Source organism: Centropristis striata, chromosome 22 (assembly GCF_030273125.1).
Source record: "Centropristis striata isolate RG_2023a ecotype Rhode Island chromosome 22, C.striata_1.0, whole genome shotgun sequence".
In the NCBI taxonomy this organism is placed as follows: Eukaryota; Metazoa; Chordata; class Actinopteri; order Perciformes; family Serranidae; genus Centropristis; species Centropristis striata.
In genome coordinates, this window is record NC_081538.1 from 18945618 (window position 1) to 18963336 (window position 17719).

At 40.9% G+C, this 17719-nt stretch overlaps 1 protein-coding gene across 1 annotated transcript; it reads right to left on the reverse strand.

Moving 5' to 3' along the window:
• Nucleotides 1-2965: 2965 nt before the first annotated feature.
• LOC131960869 (NXPE family member 3-like) lies at nt 2966-15131 on the reverse strand. The gene is made up of 6 exons (XM_059326143.1): nt 15018-15131; nt 13098-13541; nt 10633-10919; nt 7336-7406; nt 3739-3942; nt 2966-3657 (listed from the first exon to the last, which is right to left on the reverse strand). The coding sequence occupies exons 1-6, from the start codon at nt 15129-15131 to the stop codon at nt 3119-3121; spliced, it is 1659 nt and encodes a 552-aa protein (XP_059182126.1). The 3' UTR covers nt 2966-3118.
• Between the last annotated feature and the right edge of the window lie 2588 nt (nt 15132-17719).

Sequence of the window (17719 nt, forward strand, 5' to 3'; positions counted from 1 at the left end):
ATATCACTACTGAATGATCTCCTTTTTGCATTATTCCTACATTCAGAAAATGAACTCTAACAAGCAACATATTAAAGTTCAGCCAAAATACAATAATGTTTAATTATTATAATTATTATAATGTATTTACAACTATCCTTAGTTGGCAGTTTTAAAATGGACCCAATGTCCGCCGCTCCCCAGGGATGTATTTAGCTGTGGTGGCAGTTGTCTCCAACTTTACGTTTCTAAGAATAGAATCACTAATAATCAGAGTTTCTTTCTCAGGGGGTGTGTCACTGAGTGAGGAGAAATTCCAGTAGTTTTGAACTGGAGTGCATTAGGTGTTTCTAATACTTTGTCCACGCAATTTACAGATATGTGGGTGCAAGAATATTAGAATATCTTTATAAAGGTAGAATTCTTGGCACAGCTATGAGATTGCAATACATTTTACTGGTGGACCTAATGAAGTGACCAGCTGGTGTGTGTGTAAGATAGGTGGAACTATGTAAATAGCGCTCCAATAAATTAATATATGTTCATTTTCCCTCCTCAGGGTGCTTCATGAAAACACACTCCCAGTTTGTCTGTTCTGGATTTTATTTTGATACAGCAGTTACATCAATGCAAGGTGCATTTCAAGAGTTTGACAGGAATGTTTTCATTCAACAACTACATTATGCATACCTAGAATCTGTCTGTTTCCATCACAGACACTCACAAAGACCCTGTTTCCATTTAGCAGTAACATGTGGTCTGAGTGATCCGAACACAAGTGGACAGCTTTCAGTCTGTGTGTTCTCACCTGGCAGTAGCATGTGTCTCCACATGCGTCTTCAGTGATCACTTGTGATCCGATTCCACTTCCCCGCTCTGTATGTAAATTAACACGTACATCATTTCCGTTTGAGAAACTCCAAATGCATTGCTGTTTTTAACTGTATATGCTCCGGTTGCTATACGAATCTTCCTTAGCTTACAAATTAAAGTTTAAGAATTAAAGTTTAAGAACTGTCCGCACGGAGCACAGCTGCTGACAGGTGTGCTGCTGACAGATGTGCAGCCTACAGTTCCTCATTGCTCCCTGAGCCACCATCCGATCCTCCCTCACTTGCCTCATGAGTGTCCTGGACATATCCTGTGTTCTATGATTTTCCTTTTTTCACTTCTAGCTGGCCCATTTCAGTTTTCGCCCGTACACGCCCGATGTATCCTCTCTTTCTCTCGCTGGTTCACATATATACCGGTAAAATAAATGTGATAGTATGAAAAACATAAAGAGTTAGGGGAAAAATAGATGAGTGAAAAACATGAAATGAAAACATTGAAATAATTGCTCTGAACACAGCTGGACACAGTGGTCTATAACTGCCGTTTATATGCAGCGGTCAATAACGGAGTTAGCTAAGTATTACCAGTGACTAAGTGATTTCTTCATGATCATAATACGGTTAGAAATATTAGTTTCTTCTCTTCTAATTAAGTTTTTAGATATCGTCAGCCCTAGATATTTAACTTCAGATTCAACTCTTATTGAAGCAATAGAGGAGTCAGAGCTTGTAATAGGAAGTAGTTCACATTTTTTGATATTGAGAGATAAACCAGATGCTTTAGAGAAGATTGAGATAATACTGAGAGTTCATGAAGGTTGACACGAAAGTGTTCATTTTAGAAAGAGTTAAAGGTTTGGGGCTGGAGCGGTCTACAGTAGGGTTCAAAACACAGTTTAGGTCACACCCGAAAATAAGACATACTGTTTTCAAGTTTGGGAGGGAGGAGAAGAGTGTGTCTATGAAATGTTCATCGTCCCAATTGAGTGCATAAGCATTAACTAAAAGAATTGGGGTCAGGTATAGAGTACCTGTGACAATTATATATCTGCCATTTTGATCAGCGATAATGTTTGATGATATAAACTTGATCCCTTTGTTCAGCAGTATTGCTACCCCAGTGCTGCTCTTACGTTAAAATTAGAATGAAACACCTGACGGATCCAAGGTTTGTGTAGTCCTACATGGTCCACTGTTTTTAAGTGTGTTTCCTGTAGGAACATAATATCAGCCTTCAAATTCTTAGGATGAGTAGAAGGTCTAACTGGACCATTCATAGATTTGACATTCCATGAAGTAAATCTTACTGGGTGGTCCCTTACACTACCAGAGTAAATGGCATGGAAGGATTGTGGTAAAAAAAATAAAAAAAGACACAATCCAACAGCAATAACCCAAAACAAGCCAATCCTAGGCCCTCTTTCCCAAACAAAGAGAACTAAAAATAGAAGAACCACCAGTGCATCCACCTTCTATTACTAGGTTAGTCTTGAGCTAACGAGCTTCCTTATCCTCCAAGAGCCTTGCTCCATATGAGGTGGATGTGTGAGATCAGATCACAATTAACATATTAACATGAGCTACAGCATATATAATATAGCATTTTTAACACAACAACAGCAAGGTCACATACATGTCACCATTGAAAAGTGAAGGACAACTTAAGGGCATCTGAGTGGGGCCAATTCAAAAACTATAAGAAGAAAAAAAGTCAGACCTGGAAACACAGTAAGAACGTCGCATGGTGATCAGCGCATAATCATTCACTTAGAACACGTAAATAAAACAAACCATTTATGAAGCAATGTAAAAGAAGGAAAAGGTCAATAAAAGGCAATACGATAAAAATGAGTTTTAAGAAGAGATTTAAAAGATGACACTGAGTTTGCCTGCCTGAGATCTCGAGGCAGGCAGGTAAGCAAATAAGAAAACATTTTCCATATTGCTATTAATAGCACACCTTGAACCCTGAAATAATTGGCCTTGAATTAAACATTATTGGCACCGTTGTTTTTCAATTTTTATTGAAATAGTTTGTGTTCTATGCTTTGAAAGAACAGAAACGATCATATCTCTTGAGGGAGATATTATGCAGCTGTTGAAGTAAAGGTAGATAGTATTTAAAGTCCCCTCCACTCAATGATGAATTTTCGTTACGTTGATGTTGATGGGTTTAGTACAGGTGGAGAGAGAGCCCAAACAACTCTGACATCCAGCTTTTATTCCTTCGGGGAACAAGGCCCAGGTGCTGAAATCTTTTTGTCAAACCTGAGGTTCTGTGGCAGCTTCAAGGACATACATATACCCTATTGAGGACATATGTAGGAGAAGAGAAGATCCATCATATTCTTGATAATGGGATATTCTGGGTGGAGGTTGTGAGGAAAGTAGTGGGCCTGGACCATCTCCCAGGCATCGATCAGATGAACATTCAGTCTTTTGAACATTGCTCTGAGCACCCTATCACGCTGCAGTGTGCACCAGTCACTCTCCATATATGTCTCAAAAAGTTCTTGAGGGTTTCCCGTCCGGATGATGACTTTGGTTCCTGGGGCCCTGTCCAGCAGCCTCACCACTGCCCTGCGGATGTTCTGCAGCCGCCGGATGTAGAGCTCCATGGGAAAAGTGGTGAGGTGAGCCCAAATACAAAAAACTACGACATTGTTGGGGCCTCCGGTTATGCCATCGAGTTCATCGTGGATGTAATGAAGATCCCTGATGGGGAGTGGGCCATAGCGGATAGGAGGACCATGACAGCGAAACTTCACCAAGATGTTGTTTGAGTAGTCTAAGGCAATGAAAGGTCCAGCGAGCCAAAAAGTGTGCATATCAAACTCCTGAAGACCTGAAAGTATTACAGAGAGAACAGATGAAGCTGCAGTTGTAACAAAATCAAAGTGTTTCCAGAAACCCCTGTGGTAGATACCTGGTATTGCTCCGTTGAGGTAATTATACCATTGCCTGATAGTGGAGTCTCCATACATGTGGACCACTTTGCCTCTCAGACACTGAATGATGGCACGGCCGTTGTAGTGCCGAACTGTGGTGCCATCTAGTGCTCGCCAATCACCCTGGTAGTAATAACCAGAAGGTCCAGACGTCACAATGCTGCTCTTCACCTCTGGTTGACCTGAGAGGAAGTTAAAGGATAAGGTTCTTTGAAATAAAAAATAAAAAAACGAAAACCAAGGTCTCTCCCTAACCTGCCTAGTCTGTGGCCCTCAAATCAATATGTTACTACAAGACGGCAATTTTGTCAAATGGCAATGTTATTGATACATTGATACTGACTCAAATGAAACATTACTCATTTATACATGACATGCTTTTATCAGATTCATACACAGTTGATGCCTTTGTGATCAGCAGGACAGTGTATGTGGAACTGTGTTGAAGTAAATTACAGAAAGGCATATCATGCATTGGCTACAAGATTTTATTCATCATTTTCATTTTAGCATTTAAATTATTCATTTTTTTAAAATAATGAATACAAAGAAAAATGTTATAGGCTGACATTATGCATTTTCAAAGGCTCAGAGAGAAAAGATAAACAGAGACATCCACTGTGCGATCACTTTTTTAATGTCAAGACCACAATGCCTAAAACTAATAAACAGAAAAGAGGAGAAACAAGCTTGTCCTTCATCGTCCATTGTACCAGTCCTTCTTTTTCACCTTGTCTATGAACGCTATCACAATTACCTTTTAAAGAAACACTGCCATGACATTTTGCAATTGTATGCTAAAGGAATGCTAAATGCTAAAGGTAGTTAGCTGCCGTTTCCGTTGCGTATAACACATTCAGTGCGCTCATCGCTGCTGCTCCAGCTCCTCAGACGGAGTGCCCATAGTAACATTATGCTCAGCTGCTCCAGCAGTCTGGAGTTCTCAGTATCACAACTGTGTATTCCAACAGTGCTCCTGTATTTGGAGCAAGTATTTACAAGCACACACAACTGAAGCAAGCCAGACAACAAGGTTTTGCATGTGTGATCAAGACAGACTATACAGTAGATACAGCGCACACCACCAGCTGGACATGAGTGTGAATTACTGTAGTGATAGTGGAGCACCCCAGTTTTCGACTTTTTCAAGATGATGGATGGCATTCAGGATTTTCTTCTTATTTATTTATTTTTTAGATTTTTTTTTGGGCCATTTTTGGGCTTTATTGATAGGACAGAGTGAAGGGGGAGACATGCGAGAAAAGGCTCCGAGTCGGATTCGAACCCGGGTCGCCCGCTTATGAGGACAATGCCTCTATGGTACGCGATCTACCAGGTGTGCCACCGGGAACGCCCCTTCCTAATTATTTTTTAAAAATCTGGTAATGACGGTTAAAGCAACCCCTGGTCCCAACCAATATTTTTGTTGCAAGGCTTAGTGAATTGGAAGTGCAACAAAGTAACGTTAACTGCTGCAGTAAGCCGGTTCCCTGACACCACCTGCGGCTGGGCGGCTTTCCAAAGAACGTATAGTCACAAACCGGAGCCTGTGATGGTTACCCACAAACCGCTTCATGTTTCCCCTCACTCAGTGACACACCCCCTGAGAAAGAAGAAATTAAATGTCATCATTTCAGCGCTGGCTGTCGAGGTGGTGTCCAGCAAATAACTGGGCTTCCTAGATACTTGGCAGACTTTCTGCGGGAGACCTGGTCTGATTAAGAGATGTTCATCTCACTTTGGATGGAGCCGCTCTCATATCTAGAAACCTGACCAAGTTTATTAGTGGTCTCAAAGCAGACAGGAGGCAGAGTTGCAGTCTTCTGAAAGGGCCACGGGGGCTACTGCCGGTGTGTGAGATTCTTCAGAAATTACAATTTCAATAAATTACAATTACAATAAATACTAGTAATGTTATGATACTATATGATATACAAGGATCACACCTACAACAAGCATTCCTTTTCAATTATTTATTCATACAGCAACCTATGCCTTTTCAACATCAAAATGTGTGTGTGTGTGTGTGTGTGTGTGTGTGAGTGAAACGTGTATCTGGAGGAGTGTGTGCGATTACGCGCATATATGTGTGCGTGTATCTGTAACTGTAATCACATCAAAGGATGAAAGGCTTTGGGGTCGACCAATCAGAGCAGAGCAATCAACAGAATTAAATGCCGCTGTAGAATGTTCCGACACGGTGACAGCAGCCAGAGGTGTATTTCTGGCCTCGAATAGAAAGCATTTTTGGCAAAACCATAATACCTATCATTGATCCGACTTTACTTTGAGCGTCCTGAGTTCTTCCTGAATAGCTAAATATGTTTTTTGAGAATAAAAATGAAGAAATAGCTTTGTCAGAACAATCTGAAAAACTGTTAAATATGTTTTTCTACAGAAATCTTCCTGCGTTTTTAATATGGGAGTCAATGGGGCTGTTGGTGCGTGTTGGTGGCGCATCTGTACGTCCTACGCCCAAACTATAACTCTGACAGCTTTACCAGAGGATTGTGGGTGAGAGGATATATTTTCCTACGTTTCTATGTATAAATTATTTCTGTAGAGTGGAATTTGCGGCCTGGAGCGCAGTTTCCGTCCCATTCACTTCAATGCAAAATTTTGCACCGTTTTTCACGACTTATGTCGCGAAAAGTTCGTATTCCGTAGTTAAAAGTAATAGCACACCGATCCCGATCAAACCGCACACAAAATTGTGTCCGGAAGAGGAAGAAGAAAAAATCCACAGTATAACAATAGTGCTTCGCCCCGAGCACTGGTCCCTACAGCTAGGCCAGTGCTTGGTGCGATTGTCCCGTGGCCCTAATTAAAACCTCCACTGCAGTTAAACAACAACAACATACTTAAATGTGAAGTGTTTAACTTCAGATATCTATGATCAAAAGCTTTACTAGTAAATGTGTTAATATCAGATAATAATCCTGTTGAAAACCTGGCTGCTTGATGAAGAATATGTTAGTTTTCATGAATCCACTCCCTCCAGTCATATTACTACTCCTATCCCTCGTAGCACAGGCTGAGGAGGAGTACTTGTAGCTATATATGACTCAAACGTTTTAATCACCCTAAAACCTAAATTAAAATCACTACTCGTTTGAAAGCCTTGTTCTCATTCTTTCACACCCAACCTGGAAAACGCAACAGTCAATTCTATTTGTCATAGTTTACCAGCCTTGCGGTCTGTATTTAGAATTTTATCTGAAAACACACAAACCTTTTATCAAGTTTAGTGCTTAAAATGATTGTTGGCAATTTAAATATTCATGTGGACGTTGATAATGATAGCCTTATAATAGTACTGATTCATCTCCCTATTAGATATAAACCCATAACAGTATACTCCAGTTACACAATGTCGACTTAGAAAAATGTTTGGATTTAAGTATGGTGTCACCTGACAAGTAGCTCTTTGTCACTGTCTCTGTGTCCCTCTTGCTTATCGACAGCTTTGCTCTGTTTAGGACTATCTCTCTACTAGGAAGCTTTCCATTGAAAAGTTGAGGGAAGCGTCTGTGAGCTGCACTTCAGTGGTGGCAGTTGTAAAAATCATGCTTTACCTTCATTTTTTGGCAACACAGGGACACTGGCAGGTCCTGAAGCAGGAATGTAGACTTTCATGTTGACACCACTGAGGAAAAGCAAATATAATAAACATTTCACTTACACACACTACAAAATGAACATAAAAACAAAAAAGGCCAACAATCTGAGATCACCACATGTAGTTAAAACTACAGATTCAAAGATACAAAGACTCATTTTGTGAGTTAAAGCACTAATTAACATTTTTCTATGTATAATGTGTAAAGCCTGATTTCCACCGGGCGCGTTACAGCAGCGTCACGTCAGTGTCGCGTTCGCCGTTGCAAATAGGTAACACTTTAATCAATGAGAGCATTTCCACCGGGCGCGCTGTGTAACGTTACAGCAACGTCTCAGCAGCGTCTCTACGCGAGCATTACTGGGGATTTCCACCGGACGCGTTACTGCAGCAGCACGTCTCCACAGCGTTTTTGCTGCGTCTTGTCAATTCACACCGGACGCGTTACTGCAGCAGCACGTCAGTTTAGCGAGCCGGCCGTATACACGCGAGATAACGAGATCACGCGATAATCCTGACCATACGGGAGACCGCAAGCTCCCGTGATAAACTTTAAACTCTATTTATACAGTCTATGGATAAACTGTGTGTATAAAGTAAACAACAACAACAACAACCAACTTACTTTGCTTCTCTGAGGTGAAAGATATGTTGATCTGACCATCTATCCTTATAAAAACAATATGTTATGTCATAAATGATTGTATGATGTTCCACTTCAACAATCAGTCTCTTGTCTTCCGTGTCGCCGATCCTCTGAGACCCTTTGATTGATTGATTGCCGATCTGGTGCCCCGGTCATAACATAATGTTGATGTGAAGTAGTTTTAGGCTGCATGAACTGCATATTGTGTTTTATTTTGAAAGGGGCGGAAGTGTTTTACGCTGAATCTGAGTCGGACTTCCTTTCTGGTGCGATCTGCTCTGTTGAGATTCACGCGAGTTGGCAGCGTCTCGCGGAGAAATAGAAGTCCTACCTAATGCTCGCGTAGAGACGATGACGCGACGCTGCAGTAACGTTACGCTACGCGCCCGGTGGAAATGCTCTCATTGATTAGAGTGTTACCTATTTGCAACGTCATACGCGACGCTGACGTTACGCTGCAGTAACGCGCCCGGTGGAAATCAGGCTTTAGGTAGGACTTCTATTTCTCCGCGAGACGCTGCCAAATCGCGTAAATCTCAACAGAGCAGAACGCACCAGACAGGAAGTCCGACTCAATCAACGTAAAACACTTCCGCCCCCTTTCAAAATAAAACACAATACGCAGTTCATGCAGCCTAAAACTACTTCACATCAACATTATGTTATGACCAGGGCACCAGATCAGCAATCAATCAATCAATCAAAGGGTCTCAGAGGATCGGCGACACGGACAACAAGAGACTGATTGTTGAAGTGGAACATCATACAATCATTTATGACATAACATATTGTTTTTATAAGGATAGATGATCAGATCAACAGATCAGAGAAGCAAAGTAAGCTGTTGGTTGTTGTTGTTGTTTACTTTATACACACAGTTTATCCATAGACTGTATAAATAGAGTTTAGAGTTTATCACGGGATCTCGCGGTCTCCCGTATGGTCAGGATTATCGCGTGATCTCGCGTGTATACAACCGGCTCGCTAAGCTGACGTGACGCTGCTGTAATGCGCCCGGTGTGAATTGACGCCGGGCAGAAGACGCAGCAAAAACGCGGTGGAGAGATGCTGCTGCTGTAATGCGCAGGGGGCAATCCCCAGTAAGGCTTGATCACAGGGCTGAACCCACAGATAGTTATCACGAAAGTTTGCAGTTTCCCTCAGCTCTATGTTGTAGCATCTTTCAGTTCCTTGTTTTGGTTTTACAGCCCACAACTTTGAGTAAGGCAATGTTCACATTTAAAAATGTACTGGTACCTGGAATTTTGCCAGCAGAATTTTTAATTAAGAATTAGGTGTTCATGTTAAGTACTTACAATTTCCCTGTCAATAAAGTAACATGCTTTAGGACATGACTGACAAGTTGCTACCACAGTTTTTTCTGATTTGGCTTTTATCTAGTGAAGGGACAACGTAGCTTCGTGAAGCATTTGCTTTATTGACGGAGCACGAGAGATGGGGCTCTTTGTTTAACAAAGAGCTGAAAACACACTCAATTACCATTGCTGAAGCCTTTTTTTAAGCCAAGGCAGCCATCTAGTGGGGTCAAAAAATGAAGTTAATGTCTTAGAACTTTGACCCTTCACACAGTCCAAAGGCCTGCGGCTTCGATTTAATTGGTGACTCTAAATTGCAATTCTCTATCAGCTGCTAAATTTCAGATACAGAATGTGTCTTTGTCTACTTTCCTCTAGTACTGGGTTAGTAAAAGTCAGAGCCATGTTGGTCGGCCTCGATTTGATTTTTTTTTTTTTTTACATCACATTAGGCCAGCTGGTTTCTGGAGATTGTATCTTTTTATAAAAGAACAAAAGTTTGAAAAAAGTCAAAGTCAAACAGCTGAAAAAAACATCTGGATATGCAAATATAGGTTTTAATGTGTCTTTTAAATGGCCTTTTTAATGTAGGAATAATGCAAAAAAGAGATCATTCAGTAGTGATATGCTGAGAAGATTTCCCCATTTTTAGAAATTGGTGTAAAGTAATAACTGCAAAACAGCTGCTATAGTTTCTGCTAATAAAACAGTAGAGGGGAACAACACTGCTTTGGTTCCTTGTTTGCCCAATCACAAGAGATGTGTGTTAATTGATTGGTGTAGAAAAGACCTTAAAGTTGGGACATTTTATGTTTGTTGTGAAGGTTGTGTTAGGTTCAAGTAACTGATTGCAGCCAGGTAAAAATCATTGTATTTTGGCATAACTTTAATATGTCACTTTAAAAAATTATGGCTTAGTTGTTTTAGATTCAAGCAAGTGATTGAAGGCAAACATGAATGTGTTTTGACAATTATTTACTCTTCTTAACTAGTACCGTAGATTTTAAAGTTAGAAGTGATTTGGTTAAATATTTAGACCTCTGACCTTCTGAAATCTGATGCAGATCCTTTTATTTTGAAGGCCATGCAAACAGGAAGTTCTGAGCAATACAGCAGCTTAACGGATATGCGAGCTGAGGATGTTAAAAGTTACAAGTCCTGAAAATAAATGGAGTTAAACGTCTGTTGGTGTCCTTAGTGAGAAATACACGACAGTCTATGGGATTGCCATTGAATGTATTATTTACCAGAAATCACACAAATTACAAGGCTTTTCTCTCAGCTTTCTCACCTTTGTAAAAGCATGTTCTTGGGATTTGGTTTCGCTGGCATCCTATTCTGGGCAATCCTGGCATCACAGCTTAGGTTCTTTGGCTTGTAACAGAACCAAGGTTCGCCTGTGCGGGGGTCAGTGAAGTTGCACAACGGCTGCTGTGTTGGACGTAGGCAGATGTTACAGATGGTTGTTTCAGTGAGTCTGCCTGAGCGGAAGATACCCTTGAAGAAAACCCTGTCAGGATGTTCACTGCTCAGCCTGTTCAGCACTGGGATAGCCTCACTAGGGTGAACCAGCATCACCTGATTGGGTAGAGAACCAGAGTTATTTTCACAAAAATCAGTCATATCAGTAAAGGTAAAACCACTTCAAGCTGCACACTTTGACACATTTTTGTAGACCAGACTGATCCTCTATTCACAAAACATCTGAAGGCTAAAAGATCTCAGAGTATTTCACAAAGTGTTTTAGTGGTATAACAATCTCCCAAATCTGTGAAGACTTGGAAGTAGTGAAGATGAAGATTTCAGTGTAGTCTGAAAATGATAAGGCTTCTGATATGGATACCCACTAATTGGTAATGAGCTGCCAGTCATGTACATGATGAGCCAGTGGCCTATATTGGTCTTTTTTTCATGTTAAATCAGGGACACTTTGTCTGCATTTTATTTTTAATATTTATTTGGATATGGGAACAAGCCTCCTACATAAATTACCTGAATGAGACCCAAAAACAACCAATCACAGATTCATGAAACATGAAACATGACAGTAAAATTCTGTCAGTGGCTTTGTGAACAGGTTTCAAACGCAAACTCAGCTAGGAACTTCTAGTGTTATTTAGGAGTCCTCCTAGTGCTAACATCAAGTGTTTTATTTGGCCCCTGAAGGCAATCTCTGAACAACCGTAACTATGCATGGCAGGTCGGTTAAGCTTCAAATTTCTCACAAGGAAAAGAGCAATAAATTATAAAGATAAGTAATTCTGTTTGTCTGCTTTAACAAATTATGCTTACTTTTTTGCATGAACAGCTAAACAGCTTAGTACCCACAGTACTACAACTTAGCCTTACTTCCAATGCAAAAAGTATTTTATACAGTGCGTCCGAACCTTTTCTAATGTAAGAACCTTATTCCGAAATGGATTAACCTAATTTTTCTCAAAATTCTACACACAATTCCCCATAATGACATCCTAAAGTAATTTATATATATATTTAAGAAAGGAACAAAAATATAAAATGTACATACGTATTCACAGCCTTTGCTCAATACTTGTTGAAGCACCTTTGGCAGCAGTTACAGACTCAAGTCTTTTTGAGTATGATGCTAAAAGCTTGGAACACCTATTTTGGGGCAGTTTCTCACATTCTTCTTTGCAGGATCTCTCAAGCTCCATCAGGTTGGATGGGGATAATTTTCAGATCTCTCCAGAGATGTTCAATCGGGTTCAAGTCTGGGCTCTGGCTGGGTCCCTTTTACAGAGTTGTCCCATGGCCACTCCTTTGTTATCTTGGCTGTGTGCTTCGGGTGGCTGATGATGAACTTTCCCCCCAGTCTGAGATCCAGAACGCTCTGGACCAGGTTTTCATCTAGCATGTTTCTGTACATTGCTGCATTCATCTTTCGCTCTATCTTGTTTCTCTCCCAGTTACTGCCACTGAAAAACATCTTCTCCTTTTGGAAGGATCTCCTCTCACCACAGAGCAACGATGGAGCTCTGTTAGAGTGACCATCGGGTGGGAAGCGACCACCCTGATGAAGGCCCTTCTCCCCCAATCGATCAGTTTGACCAGGCGGCCAGCTCTGGGAAGAGTCCTTGTGGTTCTAAACTTCCATTTATGAATGATGGAGGCCTTCAATGCTGCAGTACTGTTTCTGTACCCTTCCACAGATCTGCGGCTCGTTACCATCCTGTCTTGGAGGTCTGCAGACAATTCCTGTCAACCTTGGGACCCTATATAGACAGGTGTGTGCCTTTCCAAATCATGTCCAATCAACTGAATCAACCTCAGATGAACTCCAATCAAGTTGTAGAAACGGGATAATAAAAAATAATAAATTGTTAGAAAAACTTTTTTCATGTTGTCATTATGGGGTATTGTGTGTTTTTCCTCATTTTGAGGAAAAAAATAATAAGGCTGTAACATAACAAAATGTGGGAAAAGTAAAGCGGTGTGAATACTTTCCGGATGCACTGTGCTACATTTAATTCTAGGGTTTCACGTTTTAGGTTGTAAAAATAAATCATGTTCATGTTTTTCAGTAAGGAAGCTGACTGTTTGCCTCAGACATGCTAGCTTAAGCCTGTCTTTTAGCCTCATATCATGTATGTAGCTATCAATTACACATTTAAAGCCCCTTTCAAGTTTCAAGATTCTTGTTTTAAAACAAGTCTGTTGTTAACAACAAAGTGTCAGCTACTTGAGTAGCTGACTAGTATAATACAACTAAATTAACACGAAAGTTTGAAGCATCACCTCAACCTGTGCGTCTCCTTCCCAGAGTAAAGAGAAAAAAGCAGAGTAGCTGCCATTGAGATGATCCACCACCTGCCCAGCCACACCTGCACCAAGCTTCCGATTGTGCAGCCGAGTAAGTAAGAAGTCTCCCCCATATTTCTTGGGAAGGCCTTGGAAGTCAGACATTTTGATCAGAACCTCCAGCTGATCCCCTACATGCCACTGTCCTCCTCCCCTCCTTGGGAGAATGGTGAAGGAGCTGTGAGCTGGATCACTGGTCTGATTCAGGGAAAGAGGAGCTGGCAAAAGTGGAGGTTCAGGCCAAGCAATGGTTTCTAGAAGGAGGATTTCCTCCACAGCATCCTCTGGAGACAGTGGCTGGAAGGTGCAGAAGCCTTGATGCATGTCAGGGTCTGTGGAAACTCTTGGGACAGGGATGGTGACGTTCACTTCCTGTTGAAACTGGCAGAGGGGCAAGACACAAGGTGACAAAGATGCATTAAACAAATGTGTCAAAAGCAAATGAAGTTAGTAAAGAAAAAAATTCCAACACGCACAGAAAAGAAATACATTTGAAAAAGGCATTCAAATTAAAGATGTTTTATTTTGTTTTAAATGTGTTATATTAAATTTTCAATTTTTTATTTAACAAAAACACAACACAAAAGGGCAACAACACCCCAAAACATAATCAAAGATGAATAAAATAAATAAAATGGAGCGACGCCTGCGAGCTAGTCCAGGCAGGCCACTCAAGCTGTGCTGCCATACACATGACATGCCCCACTCCTCATACATCCTCCACCAAAACATGCCCTCTGTCCAATCTGCCAGTCTATTTTAGATCAGAATAATCGTCAAGCTCTCCCAGATTCTTTTACTGGTTTATAAATCTCTTAATGGTCTTAGTCCAGCATATTTATGTGGTTTACTTTTATCCTATAAACCCTCGAGGACACTCAGGTCATCTGGGAGTGGCCTTTTAATCATACCAAAAGTTAGAACTAAAACCCACGGTGAAGCGTTTTCTCACTGTGGTCCACGTTTCCTGAAGACAGACCTGAGGTCATCAGAGACTGTTCATATTTTTAAGAGCAAACTGAAGACTTAAGACCATTTTTAGAGATTATTCTGCTCATGCATCTTATTGTTAGGACAAATAATATATCAAAATGTGAGGTTTGATCGTGATCGGTGTGCTATTACTTTTCTCTACGGATACAGCAACAGCATAAAAAAGTTTCATCAAAAGAAATCAGTGGTGCTGTCAGCAGTGGACAAACAAACTCCCAGTGAGGTTGGAATATTTCATTTATACACTGTGATATATATAAAGCCTGATAGCCTATATAATATGCAAATATATTTATTGTTATCATTATTGTTATTATTATCATGGATATATAGATTCACTTCCTTACATTTAGTAAGAGTTCCGTCCCAGACAGAGGAGGGTGTGGCAGCGCTGATCGGAAATGTTTCTATTCAGGCAGAACTGGTGGAGGAGACACTGACGCTCCGGTGACCGAGCGGTAACGGATAACGGTGAACATTTAATAGCAGAAGACAACAACATTTAATAGCCTCAGCTGGTAGCCTGTTTAAAGAATTTTACGGTCGCAGGGTGTATTTATTTTTAATGATGTTTAAATTATGAATGATGTAGCCTAAACATGCTTTGGTTTGTCACCATGAAAAAACTAAACACGGCAGAGTTTTATCAGCTCCAGGCATCGATACAATAGTCTCAGATCAATTCTCAGACTCAGACGTGTGGGCTTCACACTGACTAAAATTTGCGTACACAAGCTGAGAGCAGATGTCAGATCTGACCGAGCCTTGCGTAGAAATAATCATACGGCCACTTTACGCTCAATTTCTGACGTACACTCGATTGATAAACGAGGGCCAATAACCTGGCCAAGTAAGTGTTCTCACCTCCAGAACTTCCATGTTCTGTAGCACCATGATTACGGCCGCCACAGTCAGAAAGAGGAAGATGACGGTGAACCCCCTGGATAGACGAGCTCTGACCTTCATGGTAGTCTTCATCTATGGCTGCAGCGTAACACTGTCACCACTTCCTCTGCTACTGGATTCAAAATAAAAACAACACAAAAAGACAGAGTAACTGACACATCCATATGTTAAAGAATATTAGTTGCTGAAATTCAAACACAATTGTGAAATTTTCTTCCAGCCTTGAGTCATTAGGACTTAACTTAAACTTGCACAATAACCAGGTGATTCTGCTAATTAGTTTTCACTGTAGATATTTTCTACAGATGAGTGTCAAATACAGGCAAGAATTCCTTTGTAAATCCTGTTTCAGGAACAAATAGAGATACTGTAGTATTCACTTGGGGAAAATATAGAAAAGCTGAGAAGCACATTGGAACATCTAAATGCAGCTTTGTGCAGAAACAAACAAATTATGAGTGCACAGTGTACAAGTATCATGTTTCAGGAGCAGCAGGTCCCCCCAACCCCCCCTGAACCTGAACAGCAGTTCAGTTATGAAAGAAAAAACGAAACTTCCACATATTCACACTTATCCAGCAAGCTTACTTAGCTAGCAGCCCACATGCATGGAGGTGGCCATCTAACGTTACTGTAATGCTGTACTGTAAGAAACTTTGGCCCGGTCTATTTAACACCGTGGTTTAAATTTGACACGGTGCTTTCAGGTTCCTGCGGAAAAATACACAATTGCGTAACTGTGAAATCCTGGGGGCCTGGCCAATACCAAAAGAGACGTCCAAAATATGGTTGTTGTTAGGATAAGTAAATAACTAGAACCAAGTCGCATGGAAATCTGGCCAAAGACCCCTCTATGTTTTTTTTCATAATATCAAAGGTCTTTAATGTCATTATTTTGATTATCCCGTGATAAAACATTTCTATGCAAAGACGTACGCTTGGTCACTGACCTTGATTAACTTCATAAGCCAGGTTTTTTAAAGCTCAAATACAGGGACGTGCAGAGGATATATTATAGGGGCAGGGGCACAAATTCACAAAAATGTTGCCTTAATATGTTAATAAATATATTACTGGAACAACTACTTCAGACAACACTGTTAAAGGATATTACAATGCATGTTATTAAAACAAAGCCATAACCAATAGTGTGCAGGTTTTATTTCATCATTGCAGAGGACACATATTAAGTGGGGGGTCAGGGAGTTATGAAACACATTCTGATTCTGATGTGTGCCTTTTTGCATCAATGTATGTTTGAAATGTCTTTATTTTTGTAAAGGAAATGAATGCAACACCATAGCTCTGCTGAGCAGTGGTATAACGACAGGGCGTGCAGGGAGTGCAGCAGCAGTAGGGCCCGTCACGCCAGGGGCCCGTACGACGGGCTAGTGACGAGGAGAGCCGACTCCCGTCGGAGAGAGCCGAAGCTTCTCCTGCTCCTCTGCTGAGGACACATGCAAGTAGGGGCGGGACTTAATTTTGATGGGCACACTATGCAGCCAATCACATGCGAGGATAGACTAGGATCATACCATTATGTGAAAGAAGGTAAATGGTAAATGGACTTATGTAGCGCTTTTCTAGTCGCTTTGCGACCACTCAAAGCGCTTTACACTACAGACTGCGCTCATTCACCCTTTCACACACACATTCATACTGCTGGCAGAGGCTACCCTAAACGGTGCCACCTGCCATTGGGAATTCATTCACACACCGATGAACGCAGCATCGGGAGCAATTTGGGGTTCAGTATCTTGCTCAAGGATACTTCGACATGTAGGCTGCGACGGTCAGGGACCTTCGGTTGGGGGGCAACCCACTCTACCAACTGAGCCACAGCCGCCCCTAGGGAAGGGGGGCAGACGACGGGCAAAGTGTGGTGGTACAGGCCAGGTACACACAGAGCGGATATAAATACAACACAACATGAAGTAATTTTTCATTATGAAAAATGCTGAATGAAACAAATATTTCTCATTTCTATTAAGTCATATTGCTCCTGAAATAGCAAGGATTTGCAAACAGTTGTTGGTCATATTAGTGCGCATTATTTCTCTAATATCACTCTGATCGATGTACTACCACCTTCATTGATGTTTTCATTAAAGATTTTTTTTTTTTAATGCATTAAAAATGTCTGCTGTCAATCAATCAACAGGTCACATCGTGGCCAGACAGGTCTTTCTGCAAACAACATTTTTTTTGGTTGACTGATTGGCCAATGGTTAAATAAAATAAAAAATACGAGTAGAGGGAGGGCCGAGAGCCGAGGCCCTCTCCTCCTTGGGCCCATCGGCTGTCAATCAATCAATCAGCCACACCACAGACAGAAAATCAGAAAGGAGAAGAAGCGCATAGACTGACTGACATGTTCAACAGCAGCAGCAACTGGACCTTTCTATGCAGCTGTAGCACCACTGGTTGCAGCAACACGTAGCTTTCTATGTAAGCATATTGAAGTGTTGACAAGAAAGCTGTCAAAAATGATTCCTTAAATAAACATACAAGAAGCCTTATTCTACTTTATAATATTTCCCTAATTTACAACCAGGTAAGTAAACTCATTATTTTATGGTCAGATATTAAGATCAGTGTATATGATGATACAGTCCTGATTGTACTGAAACAATACAATGCAAATTGTACCGGAAGTAACC

What these genes read in the sequence shown, in the direction of transcription:
- LOC131960869 (XM_059326143.1), bottom strand. Translation starts at nt 15,131, where the DNA reads ATGAAGACTACCATGAAGGTCAGAGCTCGTCTATCCAGGGGGTTCACC. An exon ending in AGAACATGGAAGTTCTGGAG is followed by an intron (nt 13,542 to 15,017) that starts GTGAGAACACTT and finishes CCCCTCTGCCAG; the next exon opens with TTTCAACAGGAAGTGAACGT. An exon ending in TGTGTTGCCAAAAAATGAAG is followed by an intron (nt 3,943 to 7,335) that starts GTAAAGCATGAT and finishes ACTTCCTCTCAG; the next exon opens with GTCAACCAGAGGTGAAGAGC.